The 18,179-nt window shown below is 46.5% G+C and overlaps 1 protein-coding gene across 3 annotated transcripts in view; it reads left to right on the top strand.

Annotated features, from left to right (window-relative positions):
- The window catches only part of ASAP1 (ArfGAP with SH3 domain, ankyrin repeat and PH domain 1), a 142,469-nt gene that overhangs the window by 30,548 nt on the left and 93,742 nt on the right, over positions 1–18,179 (top strand). For 2 of the 3 annotated variants that reach the window (XM_082235529.1, XM_082235526.1), the window contains exon 2: positions 282–368. In XM_082235529.1, coding sequence (XP_082091655.1) covers positions 310–368 — 59 coding nt within the window. In that variant the 5' untranslated portion in view covers positions 282–309. Of the gene's footprint in view, positions 1–162; positions 180–281; positions 369–18,179 lie in introns of those variants that run through there. The other variant, XM_082235527.1, reaches the window with a different exon arrangement.

Genomic DNA, 18,179 nt, shown 5'->3' with positions numbered 1-18,179 from the left:
ATTGCTACCATGTTGAGAAGAAAATTGCTGTGTCAACTACAATGGAACAAGTCTAATTGTTTGCTTCAGAGTAACTTTTATGTCAAACTGCTTGGCAGCGATTTCTGTTGCAGTTGCATTCCTGACGCTTTCAGTCCTGTTCCTGCTTGTTCATTTATAAAAGGGGAGATTTGACAAGGGTACGTTGTATGTGTGCTTGTTTGTTTGTTCTTCTTTATATCTTCTGTTTCCTTTTAATTAGTTTGCCCCTCTTATTTTATTTTCCCCCCTTATTTGTGTAGGTAACATTCTTGTGGTGACAGATGAGACATGAGATCTTCAGCCTCCCGGCTTTCCAGCTTTTCCTCTAGGGATTCATTATGGAACCGGTAAGAAAACAAGGGGACGGGAAAAGCCAAGCTGGTTCATTTTCCTTTCTTTTTTAAACATCCCACTAGACTTGTAAAAGTTCTTTGCAGTCCTAACAAGTCTCCCTAAATCCCTGCAAATTTGTTAATTATCACGCCCATTTTACAGACAGCAAGCTGAGGCATAATGACTAGCTTGCAAACACAACCCCACTCCCCTATGGTGTGTTTTGCAGTCCAGTATAAATGAGCCAAGGAGATAAATAACTATACAACCTTTAGAAGACATCTGAAAGCAGCTCTGTATAGGGGAGTTGATGTTTTTTAATGTTTAATGTCTTATTGTGTTTTTATACATGTTGGAAGCCACCTAGAGTGGCTGGGGCAACTCAGTCAGATGAGCGGGGTATAAATATTCAAATTATTACCATCATCACCATAATCACCATCATAATTGCATAGGACATCCCTATTTTCATCGGATAAATGTTGGAGGGCACAAGTTTAATTCGCTGCTGTAAGAATGCCCCATTCATTAAACCTTTGCAAATTGTACACATTCCTTATCAGAACACAGTCAATGTGAAACATTCTTGAGAATGTCACAAGACGGAGGTTTGTCAAGCCTGTTCTCTCCTCCCCTTCCAACCTTGGAGAATGCAGAACGGCCCACCATAGCCTTAATAAGCTTTTGTGTTCATTCTCTGAATGGCGCGTGCCCACCCCGAGTCTTAATTTAAAGTCTGTTGTGTACTTGGTGAAAGTCACTTGAGCAACAACCCGCTTAATGTGGGCGTCGCAAACTGACACCCCCTAACAACAAACAAAAAAGAACTGTAAGGTTGTGATGGGATTTCCTCTGGATTCAGGTGTGAAGTTAGGATGTTTGAGGTTAGGGGGCCTTTGAAAGCCAAAACATTGCCAAAATGTAAAATCTGCACCTTCTGCCCCTAGCATCAAACCCACAAACCTTTAACCTGTTGTCATATGGAACGGTAAAAAGAAACAACGTACCACAGAGTTAAAAGGGATGCTGGTGGTGCTGTGGGTTAAACCACAGAGCCTAGGACTTGCTGATCAGGTCGGTGGTTCGAATCCCTGCAACAGGGTGAGCTCCCGTTGCAGTTTGAAAGCACGTCAAAGTGCAAGTAGATAAATAGGTACCGCTCCGGCGGGAAGGTAAACGGTGTTTCTGTGCACTGCTCTGGTTCGCCAGAAGCGACTTAGTCATGCTGGCCACATGGCCTGGAAGCTGTACGCCGGCTCCCTCGGCCAATAAAGTGAGATGAGCACGCAACCCCAGAGTTGGCCATGACTGGACCTAATGGTCAGGGGTCCCTTTACCTTACCACAGAGTTAGCATACCCTCCAAATCCCTGTTTTGACAGGACGTTCCTGGAATTACAGAAGCCATCCCAGTACATTTCCGAGCACAATTCAAAGTTGGTGCTGACCTTTAAAGCCCTAAACGGCCTCAGTCCAGTATACCTGAAGGAGGGTCTCCATCCCCATCGTCCAACCCGGACACTGAGGTACGGCTCCAAGGCCCTTCTGGCAGTTCCCTCCCCGTGAGAAGTGTAGCTACAAGGAACCAGGCAGAGGGCCTTCTTGGTAGTGGCACCCGCCCTGTGGAACTCCCTCCCATCAGATGTCAAGGAAATAAACTACTACTTGACTTTTAGAAGACATCTGAAAGCAGCCCTGTTTAGGGAAGTTTTTAATGTTTGATCTTTTATCGTCTTTCTAATATTCTGTTGGGAGCTGCCCAGAGTGGCTGGGGAAACCCAGCCAGATGTGTGGGGTATAAATAATAAGTTGTTGTTGTTGTCGTCGTCCTGGTTTCTGATTTGATCCCAAAATGCACCAGGTTGAATCGGCACTTGCAGGTGACCCTGGAGCTTGTAATGGTGTCACACTCTCACTTGAGCCAGCTGACTTGGGTGAGAGGGTGGCACTACAAGACACACCTTTTTGTGCTGTGCTCTCGCGTCCCAATTTTCATCTGTGGAATGTTGGAAGGTATGGGTTTGGTTCTCTGCTGGGCTGGGCAGCCAGAGAAAAATGTATCTCTAGCCAAGGATGGGCAGTCTCAGGCTGAATGCAGCCCTCTAGGCCTCTGGGTCAGATATTCGGAGCTCTCCTAAGGACACACCCCTCGCTGGTACTCACTGGTACTGCTGGTACGCCTGGAGTGTTTTGGCCTAGCAGGAAATTCCCCTTGCTTCTCAGGATGTAGGATTAGGGAGAGTCATGTAGGTTGATGTACGTACCCTCCAACATTTCTCCAATGAAAATTTTGTTGTTGTTGTTTAGTCGTTTAGTTGTGCCTGACTCTTCATGACCCCATGGACCACAGCATGCCAGGCACTCCTGTCTTCCACTGCCTCCCGCAGTTTGGTCAAACTCATGCTGGTAGCTTCGAGAACACTGTCCAACCATCTCGTCCTCTGTCGTCCCCTTCTCCTTCTGCCCTCCATCATTCCCAACATCAGGGTCTTTTCCAGGAAGTCTTCTCTTCTCACGAGGTGGCCAAAGTCTTGGAGCCTCAGCTTCATGATCTGTCCTTCTCAGGGCTGATTTCCTTAAGAATGGATAGGTTTGATCTTCTTGCAGTCCATGGGACTCTCAAGAGTCTCCTCCAGCACCATAATTCAAAAGCATCAATTCTTCGGCGATCGGCCTTCTTTATGGTCCAGCTCTCACTTCCATACATCACTACTGGGAAAACCATTCCATTATGGTTATGATTATACACAGCCCATGTGACTGGGTTGCCCCAGCCACTCTAGGTAGCTTCCAACATATGTATATATAAAACACAATAAAACATTAAACATTGGAGGTAGGATGGCCGTCTGTCATGGATGCTTTATCTGAGATTCCTGCATTGCAGGGGCTGGACTAGATGACCATTGGGTCCCTTCCAAGTCTATGGTTTTATGATTCTATGTTTAAAGAACTTCCTTATGCAGGGCTGCCTTCGGGTGTCTTCTAAAGGTTGTGTAGTTACTTATCTCCTTGCCTCAGGGGTTACGGAACTCCATACCCCCCCACACACACACACATTCCCCTGTCAAAATAGGGACGTCCTAAGGACATTCTGGGATCAAATCAGAAACTGGGATGGCTTCTGTAAATATGGGACTGTCCCTGGAAAATAGGGGCACTTGGAGGGTCTGGATGTTGAACCAGCTGACTCTACTAATGGGAAGTGTGGCCTGGCATAGCTAGCCCAAACCACCATTTGCAAACCCAGTTCATGCTATGAGTTTTATTCTGGTCCGCCAGCTGATCGCAAATTCTCTTCTTTGGCAATCACTCGTAGCTGAGTAAGATTGTCTTCCATAAACACGGTTTTAACAATGAGTCCATAAGTGACTGTAGACGCCAATTCTGGATCCAAACGTCCTTCCACAGTTGGAACAGTGGTTTCCGGGCAGGAGCTGATCACGATGTGGATTTGCCAAACATGCCTTCCTCCTAGCACATTTTTCCCTTGCATCCTGAGTTCGAGTCTTCAAAGCCCATGACACCTTTGGTAAACGTTGTTCTCCTATCGGAGCACTCGCAGGCCAGTGTTTCCCAGTTGTTGGTGTTTATACTACATTTTTTAGATTTGCCTTGAGAGATTCTTTAAACCTCTTTTGTTGACTACCAGCATTACGCTTTCCATTTTTAAGTTCGGAATAGAGTAGTTGCTTTGGAAGACGATCATCAGGCACCCGCACAACATGACCAGTCCAAATTATTGTCTAATTATTGACACCACTCCAAAAGCATCGCTTAACCTTGTTTGAACGCGATGTCTGAGCTAAGCCATCACATCTGGTCCTCAAGAAGTGACTCTCCTCCCATTGAGGTCCTGAAGCAGCAATCTTTTATATCAAAGCAAACAAACAAGGCCATTAATTGATGTTTCATTGCTTGGGGTGTATGATCTGGATACGTTCCCGGATACAGATGGGCGATAAATGAGACTGAAAATATTGAAATATTTGCAATATGGCTTGATGAGCTGTCTTGGTTGTTTTTCCTGCACAATCCTCATATACCAGCTGCTTTTCAGCCTGCCAATTATTGCAATATCCTTCGTGGGTTCGTGTGTTGAACAGTAATACATTACTAGCTCCCTCTCTCTCTTTTTAATTAAAATGAGTGAGCTGCCCAGGCTCCGGAGAATGTTACTTAAGATATTCATTAACTAATCCCCCGTGTTAACATAGGTACTCTTGATAGTTCCTCCAGAAACCTTGGTTCGGATATTCATAGAAGCAGGTGTGGGAGCCTTTTATCTGAGCTACGGCTCCCGTCATTCCTGGCCATTGGCCATACTTGCTAGGGCTGATGGGAGTTGTAGTTCAGCAAACACCTGCAGGGCCAAAGGCTCCCTATACCTGGTAGAAGGAAGGAATTCATAGAATCAAAGAGCTGGAAGGAACTCCAAGTTTCATCTAATCCAACTCCCTGCAATGAAGGAATATGGAACTGTCCCATACCGGGATTGAACCTGATACCTTGGTGTTATCAGCACCACGCTCTAACCAACTGAGTTATCTTCACCATATTGTATATAGTTGCTTCGTGTGTGTGTGTTTTCTTGCATGAGCGGAATAACAGCACTCGATACAACCCATAATCTGGCAACACTGCCTGCTCGTCCTCCCCGCTTTTCCTCTTATCAACAAGGGTTATTTTCTGCATTACAGTCTCACTATGCATCATGAAAGTTGCTATTATTGTTGCTCCCTCTATTGCTGATTATTATTATTATTATTATTATTATTATTATTATTATTCCCTTTCCACTGCCCAAGGCCCTTGGGGACAAGGAGCCGTGATCAACGGCTGAAAACTTGCCCTGCACCGTTCCATCTTTTCCTTCCCCAAGCACATTCCCTCTCCCCCGATGTTCCGGCATTTGTTTCCGATTTGCTGTGCTCTCGGTTTCCTTTCCGGATACCGAGGTTCCAAAGCACCAGCCTTACTGCTGATTGTTCTCCCCACGAGGCTGGCATGCCACAATGCGTTTGTCAGCGGGGCTGGCTCTCGCATGACAACATCAAAACACAAAGGCAAAACTGAATCAGCAGATCACTCAGCTTTATCACATGCAGAGCTCGGAGCTTGGCTTCCTTTCCCGGATCGCTTGTTGTTGCTGGGTTTCTTGTTGTTGTTTTTTGTCGTCGGTGGAGAGCAGTCCATGGAACAACACTCACTGTCAGAAATTTCTTCCTAATACAGTGGTACCTCAGGTTAAGAACTTAATTCGTTCTGGAGGTCCGTTCTTAACCTGAAACTGTTCTTAACCTGAGGTACCACTTTAGCTAATGGGGCCTCCTGCTGCCACCGGAGCACGATTTCTGTTCTCATCCTGAAGCAAAGTTCTTAACCCGAAGTACTATTTTTGGGTTAGCAGGGTCTGTAACCTGAGGTACCACTGTAATAATATTAATTTATTATTATTTATACCCCAGCCACTCTGGGCGGCTCCCAACAGAATATTAAAAACACCACAAAACATCAAACATTAAAAACTTCCCTAAATAGGGCTGCCTTCAGGTGTCTTCTAAAAGTCAGGTAATTGTTTATTTCCTTGACATCTGATGGGAGGGCGTTCCACAGGGTGGGCGCCACTACCAAGAAAGTCCTCTGCCTGGTTTCCTGTAACCTCACTTCTCGCAGTGAGGGAACTGCCAGAAGGCCCTTGGAGCCAGACCTCAGTGTCTGGGCAGAACGATGGGGGTGGAGACGCTCCTTCAGGTATACTGGGCTGAGGCCATTTAGGGCTTTAAAGGTCAGCACCAACACTTTGAATTGTGCTCAGAAATGTACTGGGAGCCAATGTAGGTCTTTCAGGACTGGTGTTATGTGGTCTCGGCGGCCGCCCCCAGTCACCAGTTTAGCTGCCACATTCTGGATTAGTTGTAGTTTCCGGGTCACCTTCTAAGATAGCCCCACGTAGAGTGCATTGCAGTAGGAGATAACTAGAGCATGCACCACTCTGGCAAGACAGTCAGCGGGCAGGTAGGGTCTCAGCCTGCATACCAGATGGAGCTGGTAGACCCTGGACACAGAATTAACCTGTGCCTCCATGGACAGCTGTGAGTCCAAAATGACTCCCAGGCTGCACATCTGGTGCTTCAGGTGCACAGTTACCCCATTCAGGACCAGGGAGTCCCCCACACCCGCCCACACCCTGTGCCCCCAAAACAGTACTTCTGTCTTGTCAGGATTCAACCTCAATCTGTTAGATGGCTCAGTCTGCCTCCTTGCACCTTTGCTCCTTGCAGACTTTGCCCTTCCTCGGCCCTCTGACTCAGAGACTTCTAGCCTCTCATCACCCCTAGCAGCTGTTTAGCAAGGAGTCTCCGTCCCCACCCTCAAACTGGCATTTCAAAGAGTTAGCATTAGCGAAATGTCATGTATCGTGGGGAAAACAATGGCCTCCTTCTACAGACCTCCTCCTTTGCGTTCACGTTAAATGGGCCTTTCATTCACGGTCCCGCTTTAAGACTCAAACACTCCCAATTTGGCACTTGGCAGTTTCCGAAATAGCATGCCCGTTTCCCTGCATCTGATTGTTAAGTCCCAAACCGCCCCCCCTCCACTCCCTGTTCCACCACCTCGGCTCACCCCACCACCACCACTTCCCTGTCCCCTGCAGATCAGTGCTTTAAATATCAAATCAGCTGGTGGGTGTATCTAAAATAGGCACACGCCGAGAAAAAGAAAGTTGGGGGTGTTGTTTCGGTGGCTCGTGCTGAAGCACGGCTGGAGACTATTTCTTACAAATACATGGGAGGCGCAGAGAGCGCTCAGCCAACCTCAGGGGTTGCATCACAGTGGGGGTGTCATGCGTTAGTGCAGGGGTGGGTCGCGTGCTGCCCGAGGGCTGTGCATGGGTTAATTTCAAGCAGGTGGGGGGGACAGGGGGGAGAGAAGGAAGTGAGGAGGGTGGAAATGTTTTTGGGGGGAGGAAACCAAAACAGATGGAAGGGTGGAAAGATGCGTGGAGGAAAGCTCTGAAAGGGACTAGCTCACAGCTCTGGGCAAGGATAATCTGTCCTTACCCCTGGCATCCCACAGGGTAGAAAAGAAGAGGAGGGGAAAGAGAGAAGAGGCTGGCTGAAAGAGCAGGGTGGCAGGGAAAAATAAAGGTAAAGGGACCCCTGACCATTAGGTCCAGTTGCGAACGACTCTGGGGTTGCGGCGCTCATCTCGCTTTATTGGCCGAGGGAGCCAGCATACAGCTTCCAGGTCATGTGGCCAGCATGACTAAGCCGCTTCTGGCGAACCAGAGCAGCACACGGAAACGCCGTTTACCTTCCCACCGGAGCGGTACCTATTTATCTACTTGCACTTTGACATGCTTTCGAACTGCTAGGTTGGCAGGAGCTGGGACCAAGCAACAGGAGCTCACCCCGTCGCGGGGATTCGAACCGCCGACCTTCTGATCGGCAAGTCCTAGGCTCTGTGGTTTAACCCACAGCGCCACCCGCGTTCTGGCAGGAAAAAATACCAAGCCCTATTTGGTTTTGGATTTTTCCTGACCTACTGTCAGCATGTTTAAACCCTCCAAGTCTCCCTATTTTCCAGGGACAGCCCATGATTTACAGAAGCCGTCTTGGTTTCTGATTTGATCCCAGAATGTCCCGCTTTTCCTTAGGGCGTCCCTGTTTTCATCCGAGAAATGTTGGAGGGGGGGTTATGGAGTTATCCGATCCCCGAGCCATCTGAAGGCAGCCCTATACAAGGAAGTGGGTTTTTTTAAATGTGTAATTATTATGGGCAACCCATGCAGATGGGCAGATAATAATAATAATAATAATAATAATAATAATAATAATAATAATAATAATGGAATAAGATGTCCCTGTTTTCATTGGAGAAATGTTGGAGGGCACACATGCAGCCCCTGACATATTGCCCTCAAGGAAATGTGGCCCTTGGCAGAGAAATCTTCTGGCGAAGAAGACATCGCATGGCGCTGGAGGTGTAGTCTAGGGTCGTGGAGAACCAAAGACCCATTAATTCGTTCCAGAGATCTGTTTGTAACCCGAAACTGTTCTTAACATGAGGCGCGCTTTCGCTAATGGCTCCTCCTGCCGCTGCCGCACCACCGGCGCGCGACTTCTGCTCGCACCCCGGGGGAAAGTTTGCAACCAGAAGCATCTACTTCTGGGTTAGCGGAGTTCGTAACCCGAAGCATTCGTGAGGTACAAGGTTCCACTGTAAAGCTCTACAACTTTGAGCCACCCCCCCCCCTCCAAAAAGCTCAACAATTTTGGGAATATGGCAACCCTACTCTAGGATAGCAGGGACCCAGTTGCATTCAGGAGAAATTGTGTTGCTAGCTCATTCCAAAATACTAGGGCCTCAATAGGATTGGCTGCTCTATCCAGAACCGGCCCTCTCATTAGACAGAGTGAGGAAATTGCCTCAGGCAGCAGCTACCAGAGGCCAGCAACCCCACCCATTCCCTCCTGAGCCCCTGACCATTCCCTGCTGCTAGAGATTAGCACAGTGTATGGCATATAGCCTGCCATATACCCCCTAAACTAGGCTACCTGATGACCTCAGGTGCAATGGAGGAAGGGATTCCATTGCCCGTGGCAAAGTAGGATTCAGCTGCCAGCCCATTTGGCTTCTGAGCACGGAATGGGGAGGAGCCATCTTGCCCTTTGCCTCAGGCAGCAAAATGTATTGGGCTGGCCCTGGCTCTATCAGCTGGAAAATTATGTTGCTGGAATCTGAATTTCAAGCAGCTGTCGATGCGCTGTGTGTACGCTGCCTTGAGAGCAGCTATTTCAAGAGCTGCATTTTTTAACGTTCCATAAACAAAGAAATAAATGGGACCTCCCTGCACGCCGGCTGCTTGTCAAAATAATGGGCATTATTTAGAAGGCAAAGAAGAATCATATGAGGTGAAGGGAAAGGAGCCCTTGACTTGTCTAGAAGCCTCCTGCATTTTATGCTCCAAAGGAAATGCTTGCAAATATATCCCTAGAATACCCAAATGTCAAAAGTCTGTGCAAGAAGTCATTTCGCAACGTATTTCTTCGAAGTAAATGAGCGCTGGTGTCAATATTTGGTTTTGGCTTTAATAGTTAGCATTGGGTTGGCTTTTGATCACCAAGTAAGTTGCGGGTTTGAAAAAAGCCAACATGCTGTATTAATTTACAATTTTTAAAATTTTATCTTGGTCATTGCACAAGGCTCAGCTCATTGGACAGGCTGGCACACAGAAAGTGAAGTGTCGTATTGTTTAGGAGAGAGTAGTCTTCCACATTGAACGGAACTGGCAAAGAAGTCTTTAGTAACTCACAGAGAGTGTGCCTCTCCTCTCGTGTCAGGAGTTCAGTCCTGCCAAGACCTGGAACCTGATGCCTCCTTAAAGGGGGAACTAAAGAAACACACAAGCTCCACCGATCTCCAAATTGCCAGGGACCCCAAAGAACAGTTGGATCTGACTGTTGCTGATGCAGTCCGGATTGTGGTCCCCATAACAGCTGCCTGCTCAGCTTTCAGACCTACCACATCTCCCTCTGGACCACGGGAGCAGAGGGTGGCCAGCCAGGCAGGAGTTTCAGGGCTGCCACTGAAGTGTCCATGATGTGGGAATGTTAAGGATTGTAGGAAAGGATATATTGAATAAATATTACCCTTTCTTCACTCACACTAGTGAGTGATGTAGCAGAGCATATTCCCCTCAAGATAGCTGGGAGCTAGTTTGCAGATTCTTTTGAATCTCTTAGTTAAAGATTATCTCCTGGTGGCCCCTTTGATCCCTCTTAAAAGAAGACGCCTGCTTCTTGGGGGAAAAGCAATGACAAACCTAGAGAGCATCTTAAAAAGCAGAGACATCACCTTGCCAACAAAGGTCCGTATTGTTAAAGCTATGGTTTTCCCAGTAGTGATGTATGGACTATAAAGAAGAGCTGGACCATAAAGAAGGCTGATTGCCAAAGAAGTGATGCTTTTGAATTATGGTGCTGGAGGAGACTCTTGAGAGTCCCGTGGACTGCAAGAAGATCAAACCTATCCATTCTGAAGGAAATCAGCCCTGAGTGCTCACTGGAAGGACAGATCTGGAAGCTGAGACTCTAGTACTTTGGCCACCTCATGAGAAGAGAAGACTCCCTGGAAAAGACGCTGATGTTGGGAAAGATGGAGGGCACAAGGAGAAGGGGACGACAGAGGACGAGATGGTTGGACAGTGTTCTCGAAGCTACCAGCATGAGTTTGACCAAACTGCGGGAGGCAGTGGAAGACAAGAGTGCCTGGCGTGCTCTGGTCCATGGGGTCACGAAAAGTCGGACATGACTAAATGACTAAAGAACTACAAAAGAATACAGTGGTACCTCTGGTTACGTACTTAATTCGTTCCGGAGGTCCGTTCTTAACCTGAAACTGTTCTTAACCTGAACCACCACTTTAGCTAATGGGGCCTCCTGCTGCTACCAAGCATTTCTGTTCTCATCCTAAGCAAAGTTCTTAACCCAAGGTACTATTTCTGGGTTAGCAGAGTCTGTAACTTGAAGCGTATGTAACCTGAAGCGTATGTAACCCGAGGTACCACTGTAAAGACAAGAGAGGCTTTCTGAGTAAAGTAACAAAAAGTTTACTCACATTTCAGTTCACAATAAAATCCCTAAAAGGCAGGCTTTTCTTAGTAATTACATAATAAACAGAAAAGGTAAAGGGACCCCTAACCATTAGGTTCAGTCGCGGACGACATTGGGGTTGTGGCGCTCATCTCGCTTTATTGACCGAGGGAGCTGGCGTACAGCTTCCAGGTCATGTGGCCAGCATGACTAAGCCGCTTCTGGCGAACCAGAACAGCACACAGAAACGCCGTTCACCTTCCTGCCAGAGCGGTACCTATTTATCTACTTGCACTTTGACGTGCTTTCGAACTGCAAGGTTGGCAGGAGCAGGGACCAAGCAACAGGAGCTCACCCTGTTGCGGGGATCTGAACCACCGACCTTCTGATCGGCAAGCCCTAGGCTCTGTGGTTTAGACCACAGCGCCACCCGCGCCTCATAATAAACATAATAAACAGAGTGTGAGTTAATCCCATATGGAGACTGAACTCATGTGCTGCTGGCTGAGGGCCAGCAGACAGCAAAATTACATTAGATAACAAAATGGCTGCAGAAGAGCAGCATGGCAGCAAGAGAGCAGCAACAATAGAAAGACAAAACTAAACTGGACAAGAGACTGAGAAAATGGCTGCGTGACTCGGCATCCCAGGTCACATGCAGGGGCAGAATGCTGCAGACCAGTGGAAAAGGAAATTACGTTGACTGGATGTCCCGCTGGCTGTGCCCACTCTAGGAAAATGAGGAATGTTGCATTTGACTGTACCAATGGATTACATACCACACATGAAACTACTCCAGAGAAGGGGAAGAGCATGGAGGCACCTCTCTGGATCAGAGCCTGGCTGAGCGCCGGAAATGAGGGGGACCTCCAACTTTTATTGACGCTCCGAGTCTGAGATGTTTCGTTACTGAAGCAACCACCCAATCTCCGATTTTCCTGAATGGGGGGCATGGACACGGCAACTCGCAGAATCAACCAAGCCATCCAAATTTGCATGATTATGTGGGCTGAAGAACTGCAGTTCCCTGGGGCTGGATTTTTTAAATCTTTGCTGGAAACCTATTAGTCTTGCAAACGTGGGAAGGGGGGGGTGTTGCACAGCTCAGGTGACTGGAGGAGGAAGAAGACAAAGATGAAGAGGTATATTGCAGTTCACCTTGTGTGATCCCAAACATGAAGCACCCCGTTTTTCAAGACAGATCTATGCCCAATTCTTCAACAGGGCAAACGTAGCAAAGGGTTAGGGCACAGCACATTCGCATGTCAAGTATTTAGCCATGCCAGTTAGAGAAATCAACCCCTTTTTCACCTTCATTTGCAAATAAAATATTTTCGTGGATTAGAGGGGCTATCTATGGGAAGAAGCCACAGCAGGACTTGATATAGTTTCATGCAGAAATTCCCTGAATCTCAGGGTCGTGGGTTCGAGACTCACGTTGGTCATAAGATACCAGCATTGCAGGGGGTTGGACCAGATGATGATGATGATGATGATGATGATTTATTTATTTATACCCCGCCCATCTGGCTGGGTTTCCACTCTGGATGGCTCCCAACAGAATATTAAAAACACTACAAAACATCAGACATTAAAAACTTCCCTAAACAGGGCTGCCGTCAGATGTCTTCTAAAAGTCTGGTAGTTGTTGTTCTCTTTGACATCTGGTGGGAGGGCGTTTCACAGGGCGGATGCCACTACTGAGAAGGCCCTCTGCCTAGTTCCCTGTAACATGGCTTCTCACAGTGAGGGAACCGCCAGAAGGCCCTTGGCGCTGGATGTCAGTGTCCAGGCAGAACGATGGGGGTGGAGATGTTCCTTCAGATATACTGGCCCGAGGCTGTTTAGGGCTTTAAAGGTCAGCACCAACACTTTGAATTGTGCTCGGAAACGTACTGGGAGCCAATGTAGGTCTTTCAAGATGACCCTCGGGGTTGCTTCCAACTCTACAATTATTCTATGATCTGCAGTTAAAGGGGACTGGGCAGCAGGTAGTGGGGGAGACCTCTACCTGAGAGTGTCCCTCAGTCAGAGTTGACAACGCTGGGTTTACAAAAAATGAGTGGCTTGGTATAAGGCAGGTTCCTTTGTTTCCCTGGGAGAGGAATATGGAGAGCAAAGCAATGAGGTCTCCAGTGTATAGCTGATTAATTGATTAATCAATTAAACACAGGAAACTGCATCATACTGAATTAGACCATTACTCCATCTAGTTGTACATTGTGAACACTTGACTGGCAGAAGCTCTCGAGGGTTTCAGGCAGAGAGAGGACATTTGCAGCCGGACCTGGAGATGCCAGGATTTGAAACTGAGGCCTTTTGCATTCTCCCACAGAGCTGCAGTTCTTCTTGTAGCTGATGTTCATGAATCGCTGGGTTTTCAAGCAGAATTAAAGCCTATGCATGGAAAATGGGATAGGGGACAAATTCCGTTCACTTTGCCTATTAATCTGAACCTACCTAATTCACACTTTCTCAAACCATAGGTGGAACACAGGGGTGTTTTGTTTTGTTTTTTTGCAAATTCATACTTCTCCGAATTTCACAATGCAGTTGACCAACCATAATAATATGTACAAAAATGCATATATTAGTGGAAATGACATCCAAAAAGGCATTATTTTAAGGGAAATTGCTTGTAAATTGTGTTTATTGGGATACACACACACACACACACACACACACACACACACACACACTGGTACCTCAGGTTACAGACGCTTCAGGTTACAGACTCCACTAACCCAGAAATAGTACCTTAGGTACCTTAGTAGCTTACTTTGCTTCAGGATGACAACAGAAATCGTGTGGTGGCGGTGTGGCGGCAGTGGGAGGCCCCATTAGCTAAAGTAGTATCTCAGGTTAAGAACAGTTTCAGGTTAAGAATGGACCTCCGGAACGAATTAAGTTCTTAACCAGAGGTACCACTGTATAGCATTTAAATGCTGATGGATTTTCAAGGCAACTTAAAATAAATAAATCACAAACTGATGCAGAAACATGGCGAACTAAATTTAAGGCTCGTAAAAATGAGAAACGGAGAGAAATTGAACCGGACAGATTCATCCATCTCTAGAGGGAAGAAAAGTGCAATTACCCAAAACAGGTTTCATCTCGTCATGGCAACAGGGGAACGTCCTGCTGGGCTATTGATTGGTTGACCTGCATGAAATGAAATGGATGGTCCCAGCTGGGTCCAAATGAGCAAGTGAATTACAGTCCCTTCTCATCAGCCTAAGATTGACATTAATGAATATGACCACCTAGTGCTCATTTCTTCTGTCTTCTACTCTCAGAGTGGAGATGTGCAATAGGGTCAAAAGGACATTTCAAGAAGAAATGTCCCCCAAATATATCTCAATATCTCCCACAAGCTGCTTGCCTTTTTTATTTCCATTGCATATGACCAACCAAGTGCCCTCTAGGAGTCTGATCAGCACTCATTTTCTGAGTACATCAGGAATAGGAACGCTGGATGTTGTTGGACTACAACTCCCATCAGTGCCATAGCATGGGGGCTGCAATCTTCTGGGTGACATGGACACCATTAGGGAGTTGAATGCAGATGCGTACTCTGTCTGTTCACCTCCACCCCGGCCCCAGGTGCTGGCTACCCACGCTATGCCACTGAGTCTCCCATCAGCCAGCATAGCCAGTGGACAAGAATGGTGGGGAGCTGTAGTCCAGCAACATCTAAACGACCAAAGGTTCCCCAACACTCTCTGGATGATAACCTTGGCTGAATAACAGATGTACGCATTTACAGATAGGTAGCCGTGTTGGTCTGCCATAGTCAAAATTAAAAAATTCCTTCCAGTAGCACCTTAAAGACCAACTAAGTTAGTTCTTGGTATGAGCTTTCATGTGCATGCACACTTCTTCAGATACACTGAAACAGAAGTTGCCAGATCCTTCTATATAGTGAGAAGGTGGGGAGGGGTATTACTCAGAAGGGTGGTGGGAATGGGAGATTGGCAGATAGCTGAGATGAGCCTGTTGACGACTCTTAACGACTGTAATAGGTCTTACAGGAAAAGGCAAGGGGTGAGAAGGTGAGAAATAGCTTAGTCATGTATAATGAGATAAGAATCCAATGTCCCTGTTCAGACCCGGTCTCTCCATGGTTTTAAGTTTGGTAATGAGTTGCAATTCAGCAGCTTCTCTTTCCAGTCTATTTCTGAAATTCCTTTGTAGTAAAACAGCTACTTTGAGATCTTGTATAGAATGTCCTGGGAGATTGAAGTGTTCTCCTACTGGTTTCTCTGTTTTGTTATTCTTGATGTCAGATTTATGTCCGTTTATTCTTTGGCGTAAGGTTTGGCCTGTTTGTCCAATATAGAGAGCTGAAGGACACTGTTGGCATTTGATGGCATACACAATGTTAGACGATGAGCAATTAAATAGTCCCGAGATGGTATGTGTGATGTTGTTGGGGCCAGTAATGGTGTTGTCCGGGTGTATGTGGCAGCAAAGTTGGCATCTTGGTAGATGTACGCATGTGCGCTAGCTTTTAGTGAAGGTGCACATTGAAGCCAAGGTCTATTTTGGCCCAAGGAGGGAGGGATGGCAAAAAAAGTAATTAAAATAAGTAAAACAACAAAAACAAATCTATTAAAATACGCAGAATAAAAACAGCAGATCACTATAAAAGCTCTTTCCTTAAAAACAAACAAACAGTTCCCAAAGTCCTGATGGAATAAAACAGTCTTCACCCACCAGTGGAAGGACAGCAAAGTCTAGCTTCTTTAGAGAGGGTGTTCTAAATTCTGGGGCAGCCACCAAGAAGGCCCTCTCCTGTGTCCCTACCAAGGGTACCTGTGAGGGTGCTGGAACTGAGAGAAGAGCCTCCCTTCAAGATCTCAGATCCCAGCCAGGTTCATATGAGAGAATACGGTCCTTCAGATAGCCTGGGCCTAGAATTTAATACATCCTCTCTCACACACACAAGAAACCCCATTAGTGGATGCAAACGCTTGCAAAATGTGTGTTCTATAACTGCACACAGCAGCTTTGCTTCAAAACTCTCCCCCAGACAAAGTGCTTTGAGAGTTACTACCTGAAGCTTATGTGAGAAGGCAAATAGAGGTTTGAAAAGCAAGCATCAAAGTGAGTATCTTCTGTTACCACTCAACACAAAATTTATATGCAAATGCATGCATGCAGTCAAATACATTAGGTGCGCAGTGAATCATTTCTAGCCCACCTCACTCTAAGGGCAAGTTACAACACAGAAATAAAATGTGCAATGAAATCACTCCCTGTCCTAATTTTAGTTACTCTGGAATTAGCTCTGTTCATTTCAGTGGAAGCTACTACCATGAAAGATCCTGAGAACTATGGTCTTTTGCACAGATGATAGAGGGAGAATCTGTGGACTCCAACTCCCATCAGCTCCAGCCAGCATGGCCAATGCTTAGGGATGATGGGAGTTGTAGTCCAACAACATGTGGAGGGCAGTAGATTCCCCACATCTGGGCTAAAATCAGCGACAGTGACAAAGTAACCTCTGGGATCAGCAGCTGAATATTGGGAAGAAGCACAGATAAGGAGAGATCCTCAGGTCACATACAGCATCATAAGTTGAGAATTTGATTGGTAGAATGCTAAGAGGTTAGAGGAGATAGATTTGTTCCCCTCTGCAGGCTCTGCATTTTGGCCAGGAGCCTGACTGCCTACCTGCCGTACACCTGATGTCCTATATGAAGTCAGGTGTAAGACAGGTAAAGACACGACTAGAATGAAGTGGTTTTTGCAGGCACCACTGACCTGCTGACCCGTCCTGTATACATTGCGACCATCAGCTGATTGTTGGGGCTTGCAACATGTGATAAGCTGATATTCAGAACTTCTAACTGTTCAAAAGTCAGTGGGTGGGTGTGCATGACTAGAGAGATTTCACAGACACTAAGAACACATGGTTTGAGTGACTAATCTCTGAAATATTTTGAACGTGGCCACCCATGACTTATCTGCAGTATTGCACAACTGAAATAGTTGAACCTCCTAAAGTCTTTTCCATTGGTCGACGCTATTTCTTGTTTCCTAGAAAACATTAATGAGAGCCTTTGGCTTCCCTAAATTGCCAAAGTACACTCCAGAGTTACTTAGAAAAATAATTAGGAACTATGTTATTTCCTAAGAACTTCTGAAGACCGTTGCTAGATTTGACCAAATGCTTGTCTAGTCTAGAATCCTGGTTTTTACACCAGCTGGCCAGATGTCTATGGGATGTCTCAAAGCAGGACATGAGGTCAACAGCTCTCTTATACTGTTGTTCCCCAGCATAAGATATTTAGTGTCCCGTCTGAAAACATTCTATGGCTGTGTATGTACTCCCATATATTCTGCAACCAGTGGTGAGCAACAAGCCATATCTATCCAGTCATTTCTTGTGAAAGACTGGGTTTCCCCCAAACCAGCTTTAATCCAAAATGAGGAAAAGAACCCCCTAGCTGTGTTTAAGTTGGAAATGTGCAAACAGCCTGTGTGTGATGTAATTGTTGGGGAAATATAGTAGCGGACAACTCTGCAGGTTGAGCTAGTGAAGGGACACCGGTGGCGCTGTGGTCTAAACCACTGAACCTCTTGGGCTTGCTAATCAGAAGGTCGGCGGTTCGAATCCCTGCAACGGGGTGAGCTCCCGTTGCTCTGTCCCAGCTCCTGCCAACCTAGCAGTTCGAAAGCACACCAGTGCAAGTAGACAAATAGGTACCACTGTGGCGGGAAGGTAAATGGCATTTCCATGCACTCTGGTTTCCATCACGGTGTTCCGTTGTGCCAGAAGTGGTTTAGTCATGCTGGCCACATGACCCAGAAAGCTGTCTGTGGACAAACCCTGGCTCTCTCAGCCTGAAAGTGAGATGAGTGCTGCAACCCCACAGTCGCCTTTGACTGGACTTAACCATCCAGGGTCCTTTACCTTTTACCTTTACTTAGGTTGGGCTAGTATTGTAAGTCAGAGCATCAGGAGAATTATCCCAGAAGATTTAAGTGGAATCTAGGTGAGAGGATTTTAAGCTTCTTGCCTTACTGGTACCCAACAGCACAAAAGAGCCTGAGGGACTTCAATTGCACGGAAGTCTTAATCTCGGGATTGTGGGTTCTAGCCCCACGGTGGGCAAAAAATATTCCTGCATTGCAACTTCTCAGTTCTATGACTGTGTATTGTCGGTCTCACATGCCCTTTCAAGTATATGGGAACCAAAGATTGGCATGAACATCAAGTGTG

Source organism: Podarcis vaucheri (genome assembly GCF_965113315.1).
Source record: "Podarcis vaucheri genome assembly, chromosome: 8".
NCBI lineage: Eukaryota > Metazoa > Chordata > Lepidosauria > Squamata > Lacertidae > Podarcis > Podarcis vaucheri.
The sequence above is the reverse complement of the archived record's forward strand: the minus strand, read 5'-3'. Positions and strand labels throughout refer to the sequence as shown.